Raw genomic sequence first — 19,999 nt, forward strand, 5'->3', positions numbered from 1 at the left:
GTGGGCTTCCATTTCATGGTCTTTGCATGTTCTGTCTGCCCAGAACTTTCATCTTTTAAGCACCTTTAAGCAACTCTCTCCTTGACCTTATTTTCCTGAACCAGTGTCCAGCTTAGAATAGTACTCAATATATATTTATCGCTGGTATTGAATATTTCAGTTAAAAATCCCATCCACAAATGCTCAGTTTCCCAAACAGGGAAAGGCTCTGTCACTCCCTGTAGGTATACACCACAAAGCACACAAACAGCCTGCTCCTCTGAGGTTTTACTTACCCTGATCCCAGTGCCATTGTCTTGGATCTGAATTAACTTGAGGCCTCCCTCTTTAACAACCACTTGGATACTGGTGGATTTTGCATCTAAACTGGCAAATTAAAAAGAAAAAAAGTTTATTACTCTGCAACTATTCTAATGTACATATTTTTTTTAAGATTATTTATTTATTTGATAGAGAGAGATCACAAGTAGGCAGAGAGGCAGGCAGAGAGAGAGGGGGAAGCAGGCTCCCCGCTGAGCGGAGAGCCCGATGTGGGGCTCGATCCCAGGACCCTGAGATCATGACATGAGCTGAAGGCAGAGGCTTAAACCACTGAGCCACCCAGGCGCCCCTCTAATGTACATATTTTAATATGAGCCAAAGTATAAGAACAAATTCCAGAGAAATACAAGACTGTCTGATTAGTGTGTTTTTCCTCTGTTCTATGGGCTCTGTGACTACACTGTAACAAGTTCACATGCTGTGTGAGAGAGGGGAAAGAGAGAGGCAGGAGGGGGCAATCATCATTTCCAATAAGACATTCAACACTTTATTTCTGTTCCTCAGGGAAAGAAAGTGAAGTTAAAAGTAGGATCCTTTTACTACATGCCTATTTCTTACTCTCTTCTCAACTAATTTTGCCATTTATTCAATTTTATTCAGTCTTGGGTTCCCAAGTGACCCTAATAAGATGCTGTTTCAAAAAAAATTATGTGTTTTTCTACTATTTATTCCCTTTTAAGAAAATACATTTTGCTGGGGAAAACAAAGAAAAGAAAGAAAAAAGGCAACGCAGAAAGTTCTTTGAGAAGCTAAGAAACCTTTTGTCCTTTCAAAGAGTAGCCAACCATCACAGAGAGCAGGGGCTAAAGAAAACAATTCTGCCTATGGCTGCATGAAAAAGAAAAGTATTTGGCCCCTCACACAGAAAATTCTTTCTTCAAAAATAAGACAGTAAGTTACTCAATACTAAAGACCTTTCTCAAAGCCCTTGAAGTTGTATTAGACATCTTGATTTACATATTAAAAAGAGCATAACTGGACTCCACACAAAATCCCTGCTCTTAGAACTTATTATAAACCACTTAGCTAACATGTTTCCGTTTGGTTGTGCAGTAGTCTGGCTCATTACCATAACAGGCCCAAGTTGTTCTGTTGGTGAATTCTAACATTGTAGAAACAAAAGCCAGCCTTTACAATGGGGGGAAAGGAGAAACCCTTCCCAGGTTCCCAGCTCCTGCTTTTCTCCTAGTTCTGTTCCTGTCCCTCAGCGATCCTTTCTGCACCGTTGCTTCAGTCCCATTACCCTGAGTGGTTGTTTATTATGTTTTCACAATCAGCCTCCCTACCAACCCACCACTCTTCGCTGGGTCATTTTGTTCTTTTCGCGAATTTATTTTATGAACAACAATTGATTTAAACTTGAAGGTAATGCTTAGGTACATCGTGAGCATGTCTTTCTGAAGTTTACGGTTTACTCCCACCTTTCTTTCCAGGTTTTTAAGTCTTCCCTCCACACTGTGTGACACTTCTAAACTTCAGCATCCACGGGATACCCTCATGAAATCAGGTATCCTCAATGTGACTGACATCCCCGCCCACCAAAAAAAGGCAAAGGGGAGGAAAACCCTACGTTGGCAATAGGGCAATCATAAGTTAAACCCGAAGTCCATCGGCCTGTCTAAAATCTCGACAATCTGGAATAAAAATCAAAGTGTACTCTTGAATGTGCATGGGTTATTTTTGGTATATGCAAGATACTTTAACACGCATAACACGGCATCCTCTGAAGAATGAATGGAGACGGTCCCCCGAAAATGTTTATGCATTTAAAATTTTGTACATTCTGTACATATAATTCTAAAAGCAGTTCCCTTAACTAATGGCGCCGCTCAACAATACAATGTAGCCCTCCACTTGGAGCCCCTGATGGCGCCGCTCAACAATACAATGTAGCCCTCCACTTGGAGCCCCTCCTCCAAAAACCCTACTAAAGTCTCGCGAGAGCGCTCAAAAACTGGCAGTACTCGGGCAAGGAATAGAAAGGACCCGAGGCCTTCGCGCCGTGGGCTTGCGCTGTACACGCCTCCGCCAGGGGCAGGGAGGCGTGTCCGCGCGCCCTCCAGAAGAGGGGCCTGTTAAATCGTGGCAGATAAGGAAGCCCTGCTCCACTCCCTCCCTACCAGTTCTCAATCATCTCCTTGATGGCGTTAGCCGGCCGCTGGATAACTTCCCCTGCCGCGATGCGGTTCACCACCGTCTCGTCCAACCGCCGAATAACCCCCGCTACGAGCGACATTTTGGCGCCACAGGAGCCTAAGTCAAGTCGAGATGCTCACCGGAAGTGCCTTCAGCCAATCACCTCGGGGCTTCGTGCCCACGTCTTTCCACCCTCTCTGTTGACGCGGTCTTGTCCCTCCTTCTCGCGGTAGCGGCTTCGGAACCAGGGAGCTATTGATTGGGCAGCTGGATGCCAGTCAAGTTTCTTAAGTCCTCGGGTTCCTGGGTCTCTTGGTCCCTCCCTAGCGCACGGCTTCAGGCCACGGGTTAGTAGGGTATGCGCCTGCGCACTGCCCGCGCTTCCCATTGGCTCTTCCCTGGGCTAGGGAATACGAAATCTCCAGCCAATAGGAACGCAGGTGGCGTAGCCGGAGGTTGGTGTCCCCCTACTGGGGTGATTTGGCGCAGAGCGGAGGAGGTGCTTGCTCCTGCTCCTGCTCCTGCTCCTGCTCCTCCTCCTCCCCTCTCCTTGCGGCCTCCCGGGGTCGGCCCTGTTCTTGTGGCCTGAAGTAGGATGTGGATGACGCCCAAGAGGAGCAAAATGGAAGTCGATGAATCTCGGGTTTTCCGGACCGAGTGGACCCAACGTTACTTGGTGGTGGAGCCTCCGGAGGGCGAAGGGGCCCTGTGCCTGGTCTGTCGCCGCCTCGTCGTAGCCACCCGCGAACGCGACGTCAGGCGCCACTACGAGGCCGAACACGACTACTACGAGCGGTATGTGGCGGAGGGTGAGCGCGCGGCCCTAGTGGAGCGTCTGCGGCAGGGCGACTTGCCCGTGGTCGTCCCGCTCACTCCCGAGGAGAGAGCTGCTCGTGCAGGCTTCGGGCTCGCCCGCCTCTTGGCCTTGAAGGGTCGCGGCTGGGGTGAGGGGGACTTTGTGTACCAGTGCATGGAGGTGATGCTGAGGGATGTCCTGCCCGAACATGTAAGCGTTCTGGATGGCATTGATTTATCGCCAGAGGTCACGCGGCAGAGGGTCCTGAACATTAACAAGAATCTACGCAGTCAGCTCTTTGACAGAGCCAAGGACTTTAAAGCCTATTCCCTTGCCTTGGACGACCAGGCCTTTGTGGCCTATGAGAACTATCTCCTGGTCTTTGTCCGCGGCGTGGGCCAGGACTTGGAGGTGCAGGAAGAGCTTCTGACCATTATCAACCTGACTCGTCACTTCAGTGTTGGTGCCCTTATGGCGGCAATCCTTGAGGCCCTGCAAACAGCAGGGCTTAGCTTGCAGCGAATGGTTGGCCTAACCACGACCCACACTCTGAGGATGATTGGTGAGAACTCAGGGCTAGTGTCCTACATGAGGGAAAAGGCTGTAAGCCCCAACTGTTGGAATGTTATCCATTATTCAGGATTTCTGCACTTGGAACTTTTGAGCTCCTACGATGTAGACGTTAATCAGATCATAAATACTATATCAGAATGGATAGTTTTAATTAAGACCAGAGGCGTTAGGCGCCCGGAATTTCAGGCCTTACTAACCGAATCTGAATCAGAGCATGGCGAAAGGGTTAATGGACGATGTCTGAACAATTGGCTTAGAAGAGGGAAAACTTTAAAATTAATATTTTCCCTGCGAAAAGAGATAGAAGCGTTCTTAGTTTCAATAGGGGCGACAACGGTCCATTTCACAGACAAGCAATGGCTGTGTGACTTTGGATTCTTGGTGGATATTATGGACCACCTTCGAGAACTCAGTGAACTATTGAGAGTCAGTAAAGTCTTTGCTGCTGCTGCCTTTGACCATATCTGTACCTTTGAAGTGAAGCTGAATTTACTGCAGAGACATATTGAGGAAAAAAATCTAACACACTTTGCTGCCTTCAGAGAAGTTGTTGATGAGCTTAAACAGCATCTTAAAGAAGATCAAAAAATATTTGATCCTGATAGGTATCAAGTGGTGATCTGTCGCCTACAGAAAGAATTTGAGAGACATTTCAAGGACCTCAGGTTCATTAAAAAGGACTTAGAACTTTTCGCAAATCCTTTTAACTTTAAACCTGAATATGCGCCTATTTCAGTAAGAGTGGAGCTAACAAAACTTCAGGCGAATACTAACCTTTGGAACGAATACAGAGTCAAAGACTTGGGTCAGTTCTATGCTGGATTGTCTGCTGAATCTTACCCAATTATCAAAGGGGTTGCCTGTAAGGTGGCATCCTTGTTTGATAGTAACGAAATCTGTGAAAAGGCTTTTTCATATTTGACTCGAAACCAACACACTTTGAGCCAGCCATTGACAGATGAGCATCTCCACGCCCTGTTTAGGATTGCCACAACTGAAATAGAGCCGCACTGGGATGACCTTGTGAGAGGAAGAAATGAATCCAATCCATAAGCCTTGGTAGTACAACATCGAGACAGTCAAAAGAGAATCTCATTCTAAAAGCAAACATTTGTCCGATTTTCCAAGTTAACTAATTTGGATTGTGTCAAAGCACCAAGTTTATTCATCCAAATTGATCACGATTCAGATTCTTCTGACAGATGTTTTTATCATCTCAAGAGGCAGCATGGGACTGAGACATGCAAACACCTTTTTTAAAATTTAATTTAATGACAGAGTCATTGTCTTTTGCTTTTATGATATAATTGTTTTTAAAGAAGTTCAGTACTGATAATGTGAGTTGAATTAGAAGTCTGTTTTTCAGATATTTTAAAGAAATTTTGGTTTTATTTTAACAAAGTGTTTAAATTCTGATACATATGGTCTGAAGTTATCAACTCCTTAAATGTATGTTTGAGCCAGTTTGCAGAAACTCAGGAAGTTCAGAAGTTTCTGAGAAGGAAGAACATACAGTGGAGGTATTTTGTCTATCAAAATGTTGAAGACTATTTTTTTTAATCTTTTCTGAGTCTTAAATCAATACTGACAGATCTCCTTTCACACACCCCCCACAACCTGCCCTAGCGATATTATTACTAGTAGAAAAAAATAATCATACAAAATTTTAGTCAAAGGAGTAAGAATTATTTTTAAATTGCTGGTTTAGGAGGCTTCCTGCATTTTGGAGATCAGACTATCCAGCTATTGGGGGTCGGTGCTGTTTTATCAGATTGCCTATTAAAGGACTGCGGTAAGTATAGAATCTTAATGGTTTCCCATTAGTAATTCTTTATTCTACTCCAGACAGAAGTTTAACCCTTTCAAAAAAAGGATGACAGAATAAGATTATTGCCCTCCAGGATCAGGAGGTGTGAGATATTTTAGCTTATGCACGGGTGTTCCTGCTTTATAAAGAAATTCTGTTTAAAGGAATCCCTTTATTTTAAAGTGATATGATGTCAGATTGTGTTAGCTGCTGGAAGTGGCTTTATTATAGAATTTAAAACTGTCCCACACATTCTATATGTAAGGTAGCGCACAAGTAGAAATATTTAATTCTCAAGAAGCAGCTTTATTAACAGATTGTAGTAATTCCGTATTTCTAGTGAGACATCAGTTTTGTGCAAAAACAGTCCTTTTCAAACTTAGGTTAACCATGAAAGGAAATCGTACAGTAAAGCCAAATATATAAAATGATTTAAAAGCAGGACCCAACTTAGAGGTCCTCTCAAATAGAGTTTGCAAACTTGTGCTAAAGTCCTGTCTTAACATTGTAACACGTTATTCTTGGTCACTAATCTAGCAAATTCATGGAACAAGGATATAACCAACAATTTAGAAGGAACTGATGCCCGAGCAATCAAAAGAGATGCCATGAGAGCTCAGGAACCATAGTGGTGTCAGTGGTTCTCGACCAGAAGCAGTAAGCTCTCTTTCCAGAGGTTGTTAGAAAACGGGACATTTTTGGTCGTTGGATTTACCTGGGGGGATTCTGCTGGCATTTAAGCATGAAGAACATCTCCCCCTCCCCTGCCTCCCCTCGCCCCCCCGCAGTGTGTAGGACAGCCGGGCACAATGGAATATTAGCCTTCCTAAAGTGCCAGTAGATCCCCTGTTGTAGATTATTTTATTCCGAGGGACAGGGCAAATTACCGGTAGAAGCAGAATGAGAAAGGCCAAGTCAGGCAGACTGACGCTACTCCATAGGGTAGACTCATTCCAATGTTGCAGGTTTGGCTGGTAAGGTGAGGTAAAGGCCTTGATAGATTCTGGTAGCTCAGTAGCATTTTAAGTCAGTAGCTTGTATTAAACCAGACGAAAAGACTCTATTCTGTTAAACGGAATTAGTGCAGAAAAGCAAGTATTAACAAGCTAGTAATCGAGAATGGTCAAGTTGAGATTTTCAGTGAACAGGGAGTAAGCTTAAATATCTGGAAAAACAACAATGGAAAACCACCACCCCCCCCCAATCTACCGGTAATTTGCCAACAGTTGGTGTTTTCTCTTTCATGGCAAGTGCTTTTTTGAAAGAATGTTTGGAGGACCTGCTTCTGCTTTCCTACCCTAGTTCCTTAAAATACTGAAGTCTTGTACATTTTGTGAAGTTCCACTATATATTTTGCTTAAGGTAATAAAACTAGTTTGCCTCATGTAGTCACTGAGTTGGGAGGAGATAAAAGCTAAGGATTTAAAACTGACCCTAAATAATAGAGAATTTGCTATAAACTAGTCTTGTTTGTAAAAAAGAAAAATGTGTGTATATTACTGTTTTCTGTATTAAGTAATTCTGTAACTGCATGGCAGTCTTTAAATTTTTTTTTCTTTTATTATTTACAAAATAGTTGTTACTGGTCCTGTCGTATTAGTGAATATAGTTAAAATAAGTACTATTTTTTAAAAACACTGTGTCCCTAGATCTCCCTTTCCTAGTAGTTTTCTTAAAAGATTTGTCTGTATTCCCAGTCTCTCAGTGCCACCCCAATTGCTCTACCCAGCTAGATCCTTGTCAGCATTCTTACCCTCTTTGACACCACTGACTGCTCTTCCTTGAAGTGCTTACATATGTTGGCTTCAGGGGTAGATTCTCTCTGCAGGTATGTTTTCTCAGTCTGCTTCGTAGGTGCACCCCTTTCCCTTACATGTTTGTGTTCTTTTGATTTCAAAATTCTGTTGTAGAGCTATTTTCTACATCGTCTTAGCTGCTCCCATCCCTGTCCATGGCTTCATTTACCATCTGTATGCAAATGACCCCCACATTCTGTCTCCTTTCTAGGCCTTTCCTAATACATGTATCTATCTAACTGCCAACTTAAGTCACTCTGCTGTCTCGTGGACACCATAGCATGTCATTGATCTTGCCGCCAAACCTGCTCTTCTTCTGTTGCCTCTTTGAGTAGATGGCACTGCTGCTACCAGTTGCCGTAGCCCAAGCCAAAAACTAATCTATCCATGACCTTCATCATATCCACTTGTGAAAACCTTTGTGTTAGGTCTACTGTCTCAAGTTTTTCTCACTTTTCCAGTGCTACCATTCTATTTCAGGCCATCAGCCAACCTAAATTGTAGCAACAGCATCCTTGTTAGTCTCTTTTTCTCTGGTTTTGAACATTTTTTTAATGCTGCAGCCAGATGGTTCCAAAAGACATACTTGGTCATCTCTCTCCACTGCTTTCACCATGACATAGGATAAGATACAATTTCTGTTTATCTTTGAGGTCTCAGTTTAAATACCACTTCCTCTAGGAAATCTTCACTGATGCCCTCTAGACTAGCTGCCCCCACTGTGCACTCTCTAAATGCCCTTTTCCTTTCCCAGCCATACACTTGGCACATTTCGTTGCTACTTCTTACCGATCACTGCTAGACTGTAATTACGCTTTACCAGGGCAGGGACTGTGCCTTGCTAGTTATTCTGTCTGTAGTGCTTAGCACAATGCCTGGCATTCCAATAAATGTTTGGATGAATAAATATGTGTGTAGTGTTTTATGATCTTTGAAGCCCATTCATAGTCTCATTTGACCTTCACCGAGGTCTTCCTGCCTTAGCCTGCTTGTTGGGTAATTGTTATTCACATATTATGAATTAAGAAATGAAACTAAGTTCTTTGTGACTAGGGACTTGTATTCCCAGAATTTAGCTCAGTGCTTGGCATGTGGCTCAAATATTTATTATGTGAATGTTGTTGCGGAAACGAACTTAGATTGCAATTTTCCCTAGTAAATGTAAGTAGTAAAGCCAGGATTCAAACCCAGGTATACTTACATAAATCTATGGAATAGTAAGTCTTTACCTCCTTTACTTAGAAGTCATTTCTTTGTGGCTTTTTTTTCGTTTTCTTTTTTTTTTTTTTTCCTAACTTCCAAAGGTAGACTTCCAAAAGAACCTAGATGAAAAACTGGTCAACTGTTTAGTGGACTAAAACAATATTTTTGTAATTAAAAAGTTACACTCAGTATCAGAAAAAGATAGTGCCATTTAAAATACTCATTTTCCTTTTGTAAAATATTAATCCTAGAAGAAAATGTCATACTATTTACTTGCTACTTTCCTTTACAGATGATTTCTGGCTCTTCTGGGATTTAAAAGTAAGTAAATTTAATAAAATATTAGAGGAATGGCTCTGTCTTCCTGATTCCTAGATACGCAGATCTCTTGCTTTTCTTGCCTGATGATGTCCTTACACTTTTCTAAGGAAGATGACCCAAAAATGACATGTAGTCAAGGTGTACTTCCTAGATGTGCTGTATTTCTTTGCTGGCTTGTTCACGTGCCTCTGAACTTAATCTGGGTAACCAGCTTTTGGGATTTGTGGAAGAACTATACCCATAGTCTTTTTCCTTGAGCCATTTTGTCCAATTTGAGGGATTAACCAGTGTTACACTAAATTGGACTTTGGGTCTGAGGCACATTAACTTATCCAGAAATCTTAACAGTAGGTGTGATAGTCATCCAGTGATCCTTGCTGCAAAACTGGGTTTTAATGGGTTTCTTTAATCCTCTAGATTAAAGAAGTTCTCATTTTTATCTTTTCATAATTGAGAAGTGGTTTCATCCTGTCCAATATGTACTCAAATTTGTGAATTCTACCCCTTTCTTTTCTGCTTGCAAATTGATGAATTCTGAGATCATCTCTTTCTTACACATTTCATCAAATGCAGCCACAGCAACCATAAGATGTTTTGTTTTACTTTTCCCCACTCCCACTTCAGTAAAGGATAGATTCTGTGCCTTCCAGGCTTTCCCAAGAGATCGTTTCACCGCTCCATAACATGAGTTGTCCCCATAAGTTATTTCTTCCATCCTCCAATAGCAATTTCCTGAATGCCTACCAACTAAGCCAGTGTGTAGTATGTTGAATTTTTAAAAAATGGAGCCAATTTCTGTATCAGGATAGGCGAGGTTGTCATACAGTAACAACAGCAAAAGCTCAATGCCTCGGGAACTCTTCTCTTGCAACTTGGCTAGGGACTTGGCTTGACAGGGGTCAGGGGTCAACAAACTACAGTCCACAGGCAAAATCCATCCTGCTGCCTGTTTCTATAAATAAAGTTTTATTGGAAGATAGCCTTGCCCACTTAATTTATGTCTGTGGCTGCTTTTGCTCTATAATGGCAGAATGGAATAGCTGTGAGAAAGAGTGTGTATGACGCACAGAGTCTAAAATAATTTGCTGTGTGACCCCACAGAAAATGCTCACCGATCCCTGCTTAAAGTTGTTACCATTTTGGGACTCAAGTTAATGAGATACCATGTACGGTGTGGGTGCTCATTTGGGGAAATGAAAAAAAAATGCAGCAAATCAGTTACAGGCCTGTAAAGCACTTTCACTGCCCGAAACAAATCTCATGGTCACACCAAAGTTCCAGGAAGACTGTAATCCTTCCATGTGCCTCGGAAGAAAACCAGGAATACTTGGAAGACGACACTAGATCAACACATGGTTATATCTCTCCATTTACCTGATTTCTTTAAAAATATTTTTTATTGAGGTAACATATTCAGTAAAGTGTGTAAATATTAAATGTATGCCTCAGTGGATTTTTATAAACACCCTGGAATCCATCACCCAGATCAAGATAGCATTTCTAGCACCCAGCAGGTACCCTCATGTCCCTACTGCACACAGATACACTCTTCGGATCCTTACACCAGAGCTTACTTTTGTCTTTTTAAAGCTTCATGTAAATGTGATGATTCTTTGTGCTCTTGTGTCTATTGTTCAGTACTGTGTGACTCAACCATGTTGCATGTAGAAGCATTTTTTATGTCTGCGCAGTATTCCATTGTACGACTACTGCGACTGATAAATCCATTCTACCATTGATGGAGATTTTGGTTGTTTCCAGTTTGTGGTTATTATGAATAAAATTGCTATAAACATTTCTGTATCTGTCAGTGAACATGTACACCCGTTTCTCTCAGTGAACTCTGGCATACACCCAGCTTCCATACTTCACTGTAATCAGTGATTCACTCAGCAATCAGACTGATCCCTAGTGTAAAAATATAAATCAGACCATGCCAGTCCTCTGCTCAAAATCCTCCAATGGCTTAGTGTTATAATTAGAATAAAATCCGGCGTGATCTACAAAACCCTGCGTGATCGAGCTACACCCCCACATAACCCTTTTTCTTCCTACCTTGTCTTCCGTCGTATCCTTCAGTCCCTTTCCCTATCCCTAGTCACTGTACTGGACCCCGCTGGTGAGTTGGGGTATCAACATAAATAATTTGACCTTGTCCTTAAAGTGGTTATCTACATAGGTAATTTTAACAAACCATAACACTGGTTTGTGTTAAATTGATTACTGTAGGGAATAAGAGGCAAATTTGCCCTATGATTAGTGTAAAAAGAATCTTAAGAGTGTAAAGTAAATTGGAACCTCTGGAAGGGATTTAAAGAATAAGATTAAAATGTAAAGACTCCCTGAAAAATTAAAATAATGTGTAAAGTCTTGCATTTTAGTTCCGTTGATTATGAATTAGAGTTCACCAACCTGACTTCTCCTACAACTTACTATTTGCTGTTACATGTTCACTTCCTTGAGGGATAGAAGGGAGCTGGTTGGGGGTGCGGTGAGAAGGCCCTGGAATAAATAAAGTGCTGATATGGGGTGCGAGGGTGGCTCAGGGGGTTAAAGCCTCTGCCTTCAGCTCAGGTCATGATCCCAGGGTCCTGGGATCGAGTCCGGCATTAGGCTCTCCGCTCAGTGGGGAGCCTGCTTCCTCCTCTCTCTCTCTGCCTGCCTCTCTGCCTACTTGTGATCTCAGTCTGTCAAATAAATAAATAAAAATATTTTTAAAAATGTGCTGATATTCAGCACGTTCCAAAATAGCACCCTTGTGACAAAGGGCCTCCTTAAACATTGTGCCGTTATTGATATATTACTGATGATTGTAAAATAACGGAAAGATTTGACTTGAGCTCTTTCCACGTTTTTTACTTTATGTAATTAAAGTACAATAAACTGCACAGTTTAAAGACACATGCATGAAAGTCACCACAATCAAGATAATGAGCATTTCATCATCCCATAGAGGTTGTGGCTTGGTTTTGATTAGTGGGAGGAGAAATTTACTGTAATTAAGCAGGGGAGGGGAGAAAGGACTTTAAAGAATATGAGGTTCTCTCAGAGCCACTATCGTTAACTTCTCTCTCTGAACTTTTTAGAAGTTTTTATTCATTGCAGAGAGAGAGAGAGAGAGAGAGTGGAGCACAAGCAGGGGGAGCAGAGAGGGAGAAGCAGGCTCCCTGCTGAGCAGGAAGCCTGACACAGGGTTCTATCCCAGGATGCTGGGATCCTGACCTGAGCTGAAGGCAGACTCTTAACTGCCTGAGCTGTCTTAACAATTTTGCCAGCCAGCCTTTGTGCATCTCCCTGGCTGTCTATCACCACCCCACTCCAGTGCCACTGACCCCTGACCCAGTTTCCTAATATGTCAGTTCCACATTCTTGGGCAGGACTTGTGACAGTGCAGGCTGGTGATGTCTTCCCTGAGGCCAGGTGTGTGCACCCATAGTGAAGTGAGTGGTGGCTGTGAAGGGGAGGGGCCCCTAATAAATTTGGTGGGGCTTTCTGGTTATAAGAAAACAACTTGTACTAGCTTACTGGGAAACAAATAAAAGAATGATTAGAGAAATACACGAGTATCTCATGGAAACCGAGTAGGGGAATCAGATTCGGGGTCATTTCACACTCACTAAATGAAAGCCTACTAGTGCCAGGCACTGATCTGGGCACCAGAGACTCAGATTCCTAAACCAAATAAATTTCCTACCTCCGTGGGTCTTGTCTATGCCCTCCTTGCACACCTGCTTTGTTATCTTTAAACAACACCAGCTTCCACTGCGTGTGTGTGTGTGTGTATAAATTTTTATAATGGGGGAATATGTTTGTTGTGATTGTAGAGATGTTTTTCTCTAAAGGGGTCTATAAGATGCGGCTCTAGGCCCAGTCCTGCACTTGAGGTGGATTGAAGAGGGAGCCTCTACAAGGGGATTTGGGCTGGGCAAGATGCACCAAAAGTTGCCCATTGTATCTCTCAGTGGTTAGCAGCCACTGATATTTAAAGTCATTCCAATAGTTTATTACCTCCTGTCATCAGCACATTGACTCTTCTGAATGAGAATTTATAGAACTGAATATTCAAGAGTCCATAGAAAGATCATTTCCTCCAGCTCCTTTACAGGTTGAGAAATTGGGTCCCAGAGAGTTGGCTAAGGTTATTCTGAATTACACAGCAGGTCCATGGTGGAGTCTATTTCCTGTTCCTGTGCTTTTCCCATTCTCCCATTCTGCCATTGCCAGATTGGCTCTTTGCCTCCATTCCTTTCAAAGAACTGTCTGTTTGCCAGGTGGGGGACCCCACAGTCTTGGCCTTTGGCTCTGGCTAGCAATGGCTGAGACAGGGTATCATCTTAGCACTTACACAGAAATCCTTTGGGAATCTAGAATTCTTTAAGATATTGTTACGTTGGAAATACAATGAAAATTATTAAAATTTTTGTATATTGATGAGTATTCTGAAACAGTTTAAGTAGTGTACAATACTTGTTTCTAGAGGGTTGGAAAAAAATTGAAAAGAATGGTACTGGTGCCCCTTAGGTAGTTTTTAAAAATGCTTTAAATTCAATTAACATATAGTGTATTATTAGTTTCAGGGGTAGAATTTAGTGATTCATCAGATGCATATGGCATCACGTGCCCTCCTTAATGCCCATCACCCAGTTACCCCATCCCCCCACCCACCTCCCCTCCAGCAACCCTCAGTTTATTTCCTAGAGTCAGTGTCTCTTATGGTTTGCCACCCTCTCTATTTTCATCTTATTTTACTTTCCCTTCTCTTACCCTGTGTTCATCTGTTTTGTTTCTTAAGTTCTACCTATGAGTGAAATCATGTAGTATTTTTCTTTTTCTGGATGATTTATTGGGCCTAGTATTCCATCCATGTCATTTCAAATGACAAGATTTTGGTTTTCTTGATGGCTGAGTAATACTCCATTATACACACACACACACATACACACACACACACACACACACACACACACACCCCACATCTTTATCCATTCATCTATCGATAGACATCTGGGCTCTTTCCATAGTATGGCTGTTGTGGGCATTGCTGCTATAAATGTTGGGGTGGGTGCATGTGCCCCTTTGGGTAAGTAGCCACTTAGGGTAAGTAGCCACTTAGGGAGGGTTTTTGTATTCTTTGGGTAAGTAGCCATTTAGGTAGGGTTTTTGTTTTTGTTTTTGTTTTACAATTTTTCAATTTCCTCTTATGTCTCTTGCATACTGTATTAATTTCCAGGTTTTTTTTGGATTTTCTTAGGAAATTTTCCATTAAATTAAGGGTTTCAAATCTATTGCGTTGTTCATAACATGTTTACTTTATCTCCTCTGTACTTCTGTTATATTCCCTGTCTCATTCCTAAATTTTGGGCTTTCTCTTTTTCTTAATTAGCCTCATTACAGATTTTTATTTTCTTATCCTTTTCTTTTTTTTTTTTTTTTAAAGATTTTATTTATTTATTTGAGAGAGAGAAATTACAAGTACACTGAGAGGCAGGCAGAGAGAGAGAGAGAGAAGGAAGCAGTTTCCCTGCTGAGCAGAGAGCCCCGTGCGGGACTCGATCCCAGGACCCTGAGATCATGACCTGAGCCGAAGGCAGCGGCTTAACCCACTGAGCCACCCAGGCGCCCCTTTTTTCTTATCCTTTTCAATGAATTTCAATGAATTTGTGTTTTATCAGTGTTATTCTATTAAGTATCCCATAAAATGATTCTATTTTCTAATTCATTGATTTTTGCTTTTACTTTCTTTAATTCATTCTTCCTATTTTCTTATTCTTTTTCTCCCTTTGATTATTTTTTCCATATCCCTGAGTTGAATATTTTTATACTTTGTTTAATAGTTAACCCTCTTCATTGTACATCAAACCTGTTATCAATATAAAGTCAATTTCTAAGGCCTCTATTATGCCTTTTATCAACTTGAATTCTTTTTTTTTTAGAGATTTTATTTATTTATTTGAGAGAGAGAGAGAATGAGAGAGAGTGAGCATGAAAGTGGGGAAGTCAGAGAGAGAAACAGACCCCTGCTGAGCAGGGAGCCCAATGCGGGACTCGATCCCGGGACTCCAGGATCATGACTGATATGGTTGCTGTACCACACCACCTAGATACCTCAGTTAGCACTGAGGTTCTTATTTCATCTCTGAAAACAAAGAACATTGTCATATATAATTATAATACTATCATCATAGCAAATTAATTCTTTGACAAAAACTAATGCCTAGTCCATATTCAGTTTTCCCCAATTTTTCTCAAAATGGACTTTTTACAGACAGTTTCCTCAACTCAGGATTCAAGCAAAGTCCACACACTGTATTTGGTTGTTGTGTCTCTTAAATTTCATTTAATCCAGAGGAGTCCCTCTGTCTGCTCCGCATTTCCTCATGCCCTTGTCTTGTTGAAGAAGCCAGGTCTGCTGCTGTACAGACTGTCCACAGGATGCATTGATCTGTCTTCTTTCTTGTAATGTGTTCTTCTATCTCCCATATTTTATTTAGTCTTGAAGTTCATGCTAAAGGCTTGATTTTCTAATTTTTTTTTGAAGATTTTATTTATTTATTTATTTATTTATTTACTAACAAAAAGCACACATGCACAAGCAGGGGGATCAGCGGGGAAAGGGAGAGGGAGAAGCAGGCTCCCCGATATGAAGGGAGCCTGACATGGGGCTTCATCACAGGACTCTGGGACCATGACCTGAGCTGAAGGCAGGTGCTTAACTTACTGAGCCACCCTGGTGCCCCAAAGGCTTGATATGATTCAGATTGGAATGCTGTGGCTAGAATGGCAGAAATAGGGTAGTGTGAGGTTTCTGCTGCCTCACAACACGATCACAACCCATGGTCTGCCCATTTCTAGTAATGCTAGGACTGGTCAGTGGGGCTGGGGCTGGGGCTCCATCCTGTCTCTGTCAGGCTCCCTTCCAGTCTGTTAGCTGATGGCTTTGGTCCACTAGTCACTGTCTCCTGGACCCCATTCATTCATTAGGACTTACAGTATAGTTGTCTTTCTAACTCTATCACTTCTTCTACACTTATGAGCTGAGTTCTTCTGGAAAGTAGAACTTTTCCTTAATAACAGGACTATTTAGTTACCTTGAAATATAGTTGCATGCCAAGGAGTCACAGACAAGATCCACAAGGGTCACAGTTTATTTTGTTTAGCTGACAAAACTTCAGTACTGAGGCCAGTGCCTGGCACAAGTAGGCCTCTACCAAACTGTTGCTGAAGGGAGAATAAATGCACAATTCTTTCCCTTTAATTACTAATTTTCAGGGTTAGGAGTTGTGTCTCCATTTTTGTTTGTTTGGGGTTTTTGTTTTGTTTTTTAACTTGTGGACTTTTAACATTTCAATTAAAGCTTTTATTTATAAACTTGAAGACTTATTTTTTAATTGTTTCAATCGGTTTGCCGTCACTACTGTTCTTCATGCTCATGTTGCCTCATCTTTGACCATGGCAGCTTCTTTGTATTGGTTCCTATATCCTTTGCCACAATCCCATTAGTCTTTGGTAGCATCCTTGCTTTTCTGCATCAGATGTTCCAGGCTTACTCCTATATTCCTATCCATACTTGCTTGTGGGAGTCCCCGTTCCTTGAAGTAGAGAGTGGTTGGTAGTCGGAGATCACCATTAGGATGCTGGTATTGCTCGTTCATTAGCTGTCATTGCTTCTAGGTCTTTCCAGTACACAGAGCTAAGAAAGGCAAAGGCCAGACCTCTTTTTGGATAAGGTAAATTTATTTCATTTTATTTTATTTTTTATTTTTATTAACATATAATGTATTATTTGCCCCAGGAGTACAGGTTTGTGAATCATCAGGCTTATACATTTCACAGCAGTCACATAGCACATACCCTTCCCAATGTCCATCACCCAGCCACCCCCTCCCTATCCCCTACCCTCCAGCAACCCTCAGTTTGTTTTGTGAGATCAAGAGTCTCTTATGGTTTGTCTCCTTCCCGATCCCATCTTGTTTCATTTTTTTCCTTCCTTTTCCCCCACAACCCTACGCCCTGCCTCTCAAATTCCTCATATGGGAGAGATCATATGATAATTGTCTTTCTCTGAAAATTGTCTTTTCTCAGCATAATACCGTCTAGAAGGTAAATTTTTTTTTAGTTGAGATATAATTAATGCAGCACCACATAGTACCTAAGCTCAGCTTCTCATGGTATCAGTAGAGTCCCTCCTGCATAAAGGATTTGCAAAATGCCACAGGTTTCAAGGTCCGCAAATACAGGATAAGTGCTTTCCCTGACAACCATGTGAATAACTGGCACCTCCAATCCCAGACAGCCTGGCATCAAACAGCCTGTTCGCTCCTGCTCTGATAAGGTCACTTTACCACTTGTCTCACAGTAGGGAGGAGATCCTCTGATGGAATTAAAGACACACTGGGTCTAGCAAATACCCTGGCCTGGAGCACCTGTCCATAGGATTATAGAGAGACTGCGTAATCATGTACATCTTTGTTCTGCTGAGTCTGGTCTTAAGGGTTTTCTCCAGTAGAGCCAATTCCTCACTTAGGCTCTGTGAGGGCACAGACTTAATCTTGACTCCCAGTACAAAGAATGGCAGCCCCAAAGGGACCAGACACATGAAGCACATTCTATAAACTTTCTTTGGCACTTTTAAAATGAACAATACAGACATTATCTTGGAGATGATGTCAAAGTGATACAAAGAGATCTTGCTCATTCTTCTTAAAGCTACACAGTATTCCTTTGTGTGAATGTATCTAATTTATTCATCTACCCCTGTAGATTCTTTCCGGTCTTCCAGTTTTTACAAATAATGTGCTTATGACTTACTTTATGCATAAGTCATTTCATAGTTTTGTCAGTGAAATTTTGAAATAGATTTCTAGAACTAGAACTTATAGGTTAAAGCATAAATACATTCATTATTTTCCTAGATATTACCATATTTTTCTCCTTTGTGGTTGCTTCCTTTTGGGCCCTCACCAACAATGCATGTATATATGTTTCCTCCCAGTCTTACCAAAATCAAAAGTTGTAAAACTTGTGGATATTTTCCAACCAGGTGGTATTTCTGTGTAGCTTCACTTATGAATGAATGAACTTAAAAAAAAAAAAAAATATATATATATATATATATGCACCTGGGTGGCTCAGTGGGTTAAGCCTCTGCCTTCAACTCAGGTCATGATCTCAGGGTTCTGGAATCGAGCCCTGCATCAGGCTCTCTGCCTGGCAGGGAGCCTGCTTCCTCCTCTCTCTCTGCCTGCCTCCCTGCCTACTTGTGATCTCTGTCTGTCAAATAAATAAAATCTTAAAAAAAATGTGTGTGTATGTATGTGTATATATATACATGTATGTATGTATGTATACACATGTATGTATACATGTATGTATGTATATACACACACATACACACACATACACACATACATAGGGCACCTGGGTAGCTCAGTTGGTTAGGTGACTGCCTTCGGCTCAGGTCATGATCCTGGAGTCCTCCCAGCTCCATGGGGAGTCTGCTTCTCTCTCTGACCTTCTCCCCTCTTCATGCTCTCTCTCACTTTCTCTCTCTCTCTCAAATAAGTAAAGACATAAAATCTTTTAAAAAAAATAAACAATAAAGAAATATATATATATATATTTAAAGATTATTTGTATTTTTTGGTATTTTTTTTTCTGTGAACCATCTGTTCAAATCTTCTGCGTATTTTTCTATTGGTCTGTTGGCCTTTTACAGTTTTTAGGAGATCCTTATATATTAGGGATATTAGTCCTTTGTGATATGAGTTACAGATATTTACTTCATGTGTCTTTTTTTCCTTACATATGTTTTTCCTCTGGGAAGTTTGATTTTTTTTTTTTTAATGACAAACTTCTAACTAGAAGTAAACAAGAGAAGACTCAAATTAATAAAATAAGAAATGAAAAAAGGGGACATTACTTACAGAAATAAAAGGCATTATAAAGAAACACTATTACAACTGTATGTCAATGACCTAGATAAATTAGATGAAATGGACAAATTCCTAGAAAGACAGAAATTACCAAAATTTGGTAATTGAGAACTTGAGAAGAAATAGACAATCTGAGTAGGCCAATAATAACCAAGGAGATTGAATTAGTAACCAAAAAATTACCCAAAAGAAAAGCCCAGGCCCAAATAGCTTCACTACTGAATTCTACCAAACATTTAAAGAAGAATTAATACCAATTCTTCACAAACTCTTCCAGAAAATAGACGAAAAGGAAATACTTTCCAACTCATTCTATGAGGTCACTATTACCCTGATGTCAAAACTAGAGACATCACAAGAAATCTACAAATATTTATTATGAATATAGATGCAAAAATCCTCAACTATACTGAATCCATCAACAAATGAAAAGAATTATCCATTATGAACAGTGAGATTTGTCCCAGGAATACATGGTTTGTTTACCATCTGAAAATCGATTAACGTAATATATCATATTAATAAGATAAAAAATAAAGACCTCACAATGCAGAAAAAGCTTTTGACAAAATCCAACAGCTTTCATGATAAAAACACTCAGCAAACTTCATCAACACGATAAAGGATGTCTATGAAAGAATCCGCTGCTAACATCACACTTAGTGGTGAAAGATTGGATGCCTTCCCCCTAACATCAGGAACAAGATAAAGTTGCCCACTCTCACCACTTCTATTAAACATAGTGGTGGTTTCTGCCAGGGCAATTAGGCAAGAAAAAATAAATACAGGTCATGTTACTGGAAAGGAAGAAGTAAAACTATTTATAATTCTAGGATAACACAATCTCATATATAGAAAATCTCATATATAGAAAAATCTATGATAACACAATCTCATATATAGAAAATACAGCAAATACAATTCCAACGAATAAACAGATTCAGCATGGTGGCGGGATACAAGATCACTATACAAAAATTAATTGTATTTCTATACAGTAGTTTAGAGAAGACCAAAATGAAATTAAGAAAACAATTCCATCTACAATAGCATCAAAAAGAATAAAATAGGACGCCTGGGTGGCTCAGTGGGTTAAAGCCTCTGCCTTCAGCTC

General features: G+C 40.9%; 2 protein-coding genes and 1 long non-coding RNA gene across 12 annotated transcripts in view; 2 read left to right on the forward strand and 1 right to left on the reverse strand.

Annotated features, from left to right (window-relative positions):
- The window catches only part of MLH1 (mutL homolog 1), a 56,205-nt gene extending 53,409 nt beyond the window's left edge, over window positions 1–2,796 (reverse strand). For 4 of the 9 annotated variants that reach the window (XM_032355611.1, XM_032355686.1, XM_032355367.1 and 1 more), the window contains exons 1-2: window positions 2,442–2,791; window positions 276–366 (exon numbers count right to left, since the gene is read on the reverse strand). In XM_032355611.1, the coding sequence (XP_032211502.1) occupies window positions 276–366; window positions 2,442–2,557 (207 nt within the window). In that variant the 5' untranslated portion in view covers window positions 2,558–2,791. Of the gene's footprint in view, window positions 1–275; window positions 367–2,019; window positions 2,166–2,441 lie in introns of those variants that run through there. The other 5 variants (XR_004288669.1, XR_004288663.1, XM_032355766.1 and 2 more) reach the window with 4 other exon arrangements.
- On the forward strand, window positions 149–7,248 carry LOC116599135. 2 transcript variants are annotated; one of them, XR_004289263.1, is made up of 3 exons: window positions 1,247–1,257; window positions 5,149–5,152; window positions 5,570–7,248. It is a non-coding gene; the product is annotated as an uncharacterized LOC116599135 (long non-coding RNA). The 2 variants fall into 2 exon arrangements; XR_004289267.1 differs by lacking the exons at window positions 1,247–1,257; window positions 5,149–5,152 and adding an exon at window positions 149–159.
- Window positions 2,936–8,336, forward strand: EPM2AIP1 (EPM2A interacting protein 1). The gene has a single exon (XM_032358756.1). It carries the CDS (start codon window positions 3,053–3,055, stop codon window positions 4,877–4,879), a length of 1,827 nt encoding a protein of 608 aa, XP_032214647.1. The 5' UTR covers window positions 2,936–3,052; the 3' UTR covers window positions 4,880–8,336.
- Window positions 8,337–19,999: the final 11,663 nt, after the last annotated feature.

Source organism: Mustela erminea, chromosome 1 (assembly GCF_009829155.1).
Source record: "Mustela erminea isolate mMusErm1 chromosome 1, mMusErm1.Pri, whole genome shotgun sequence".
NCBI classification, from domain to species: Eukaryota; Metazoa; Chordata; class Mammalia; order Carnivora; family Mustelidae; genus Mustela; species Mustela erminea.

Bases quoted from the DNA above. Each gene is read 5' to 3' on its own strand.
- EPM2AIP1 (XM_032358756.1), top strand. From the start codon at position 3,053: ATGTGGATGACGCCCAAGAGGAGCAAAATGGAAGTCGATGAATCTCGG.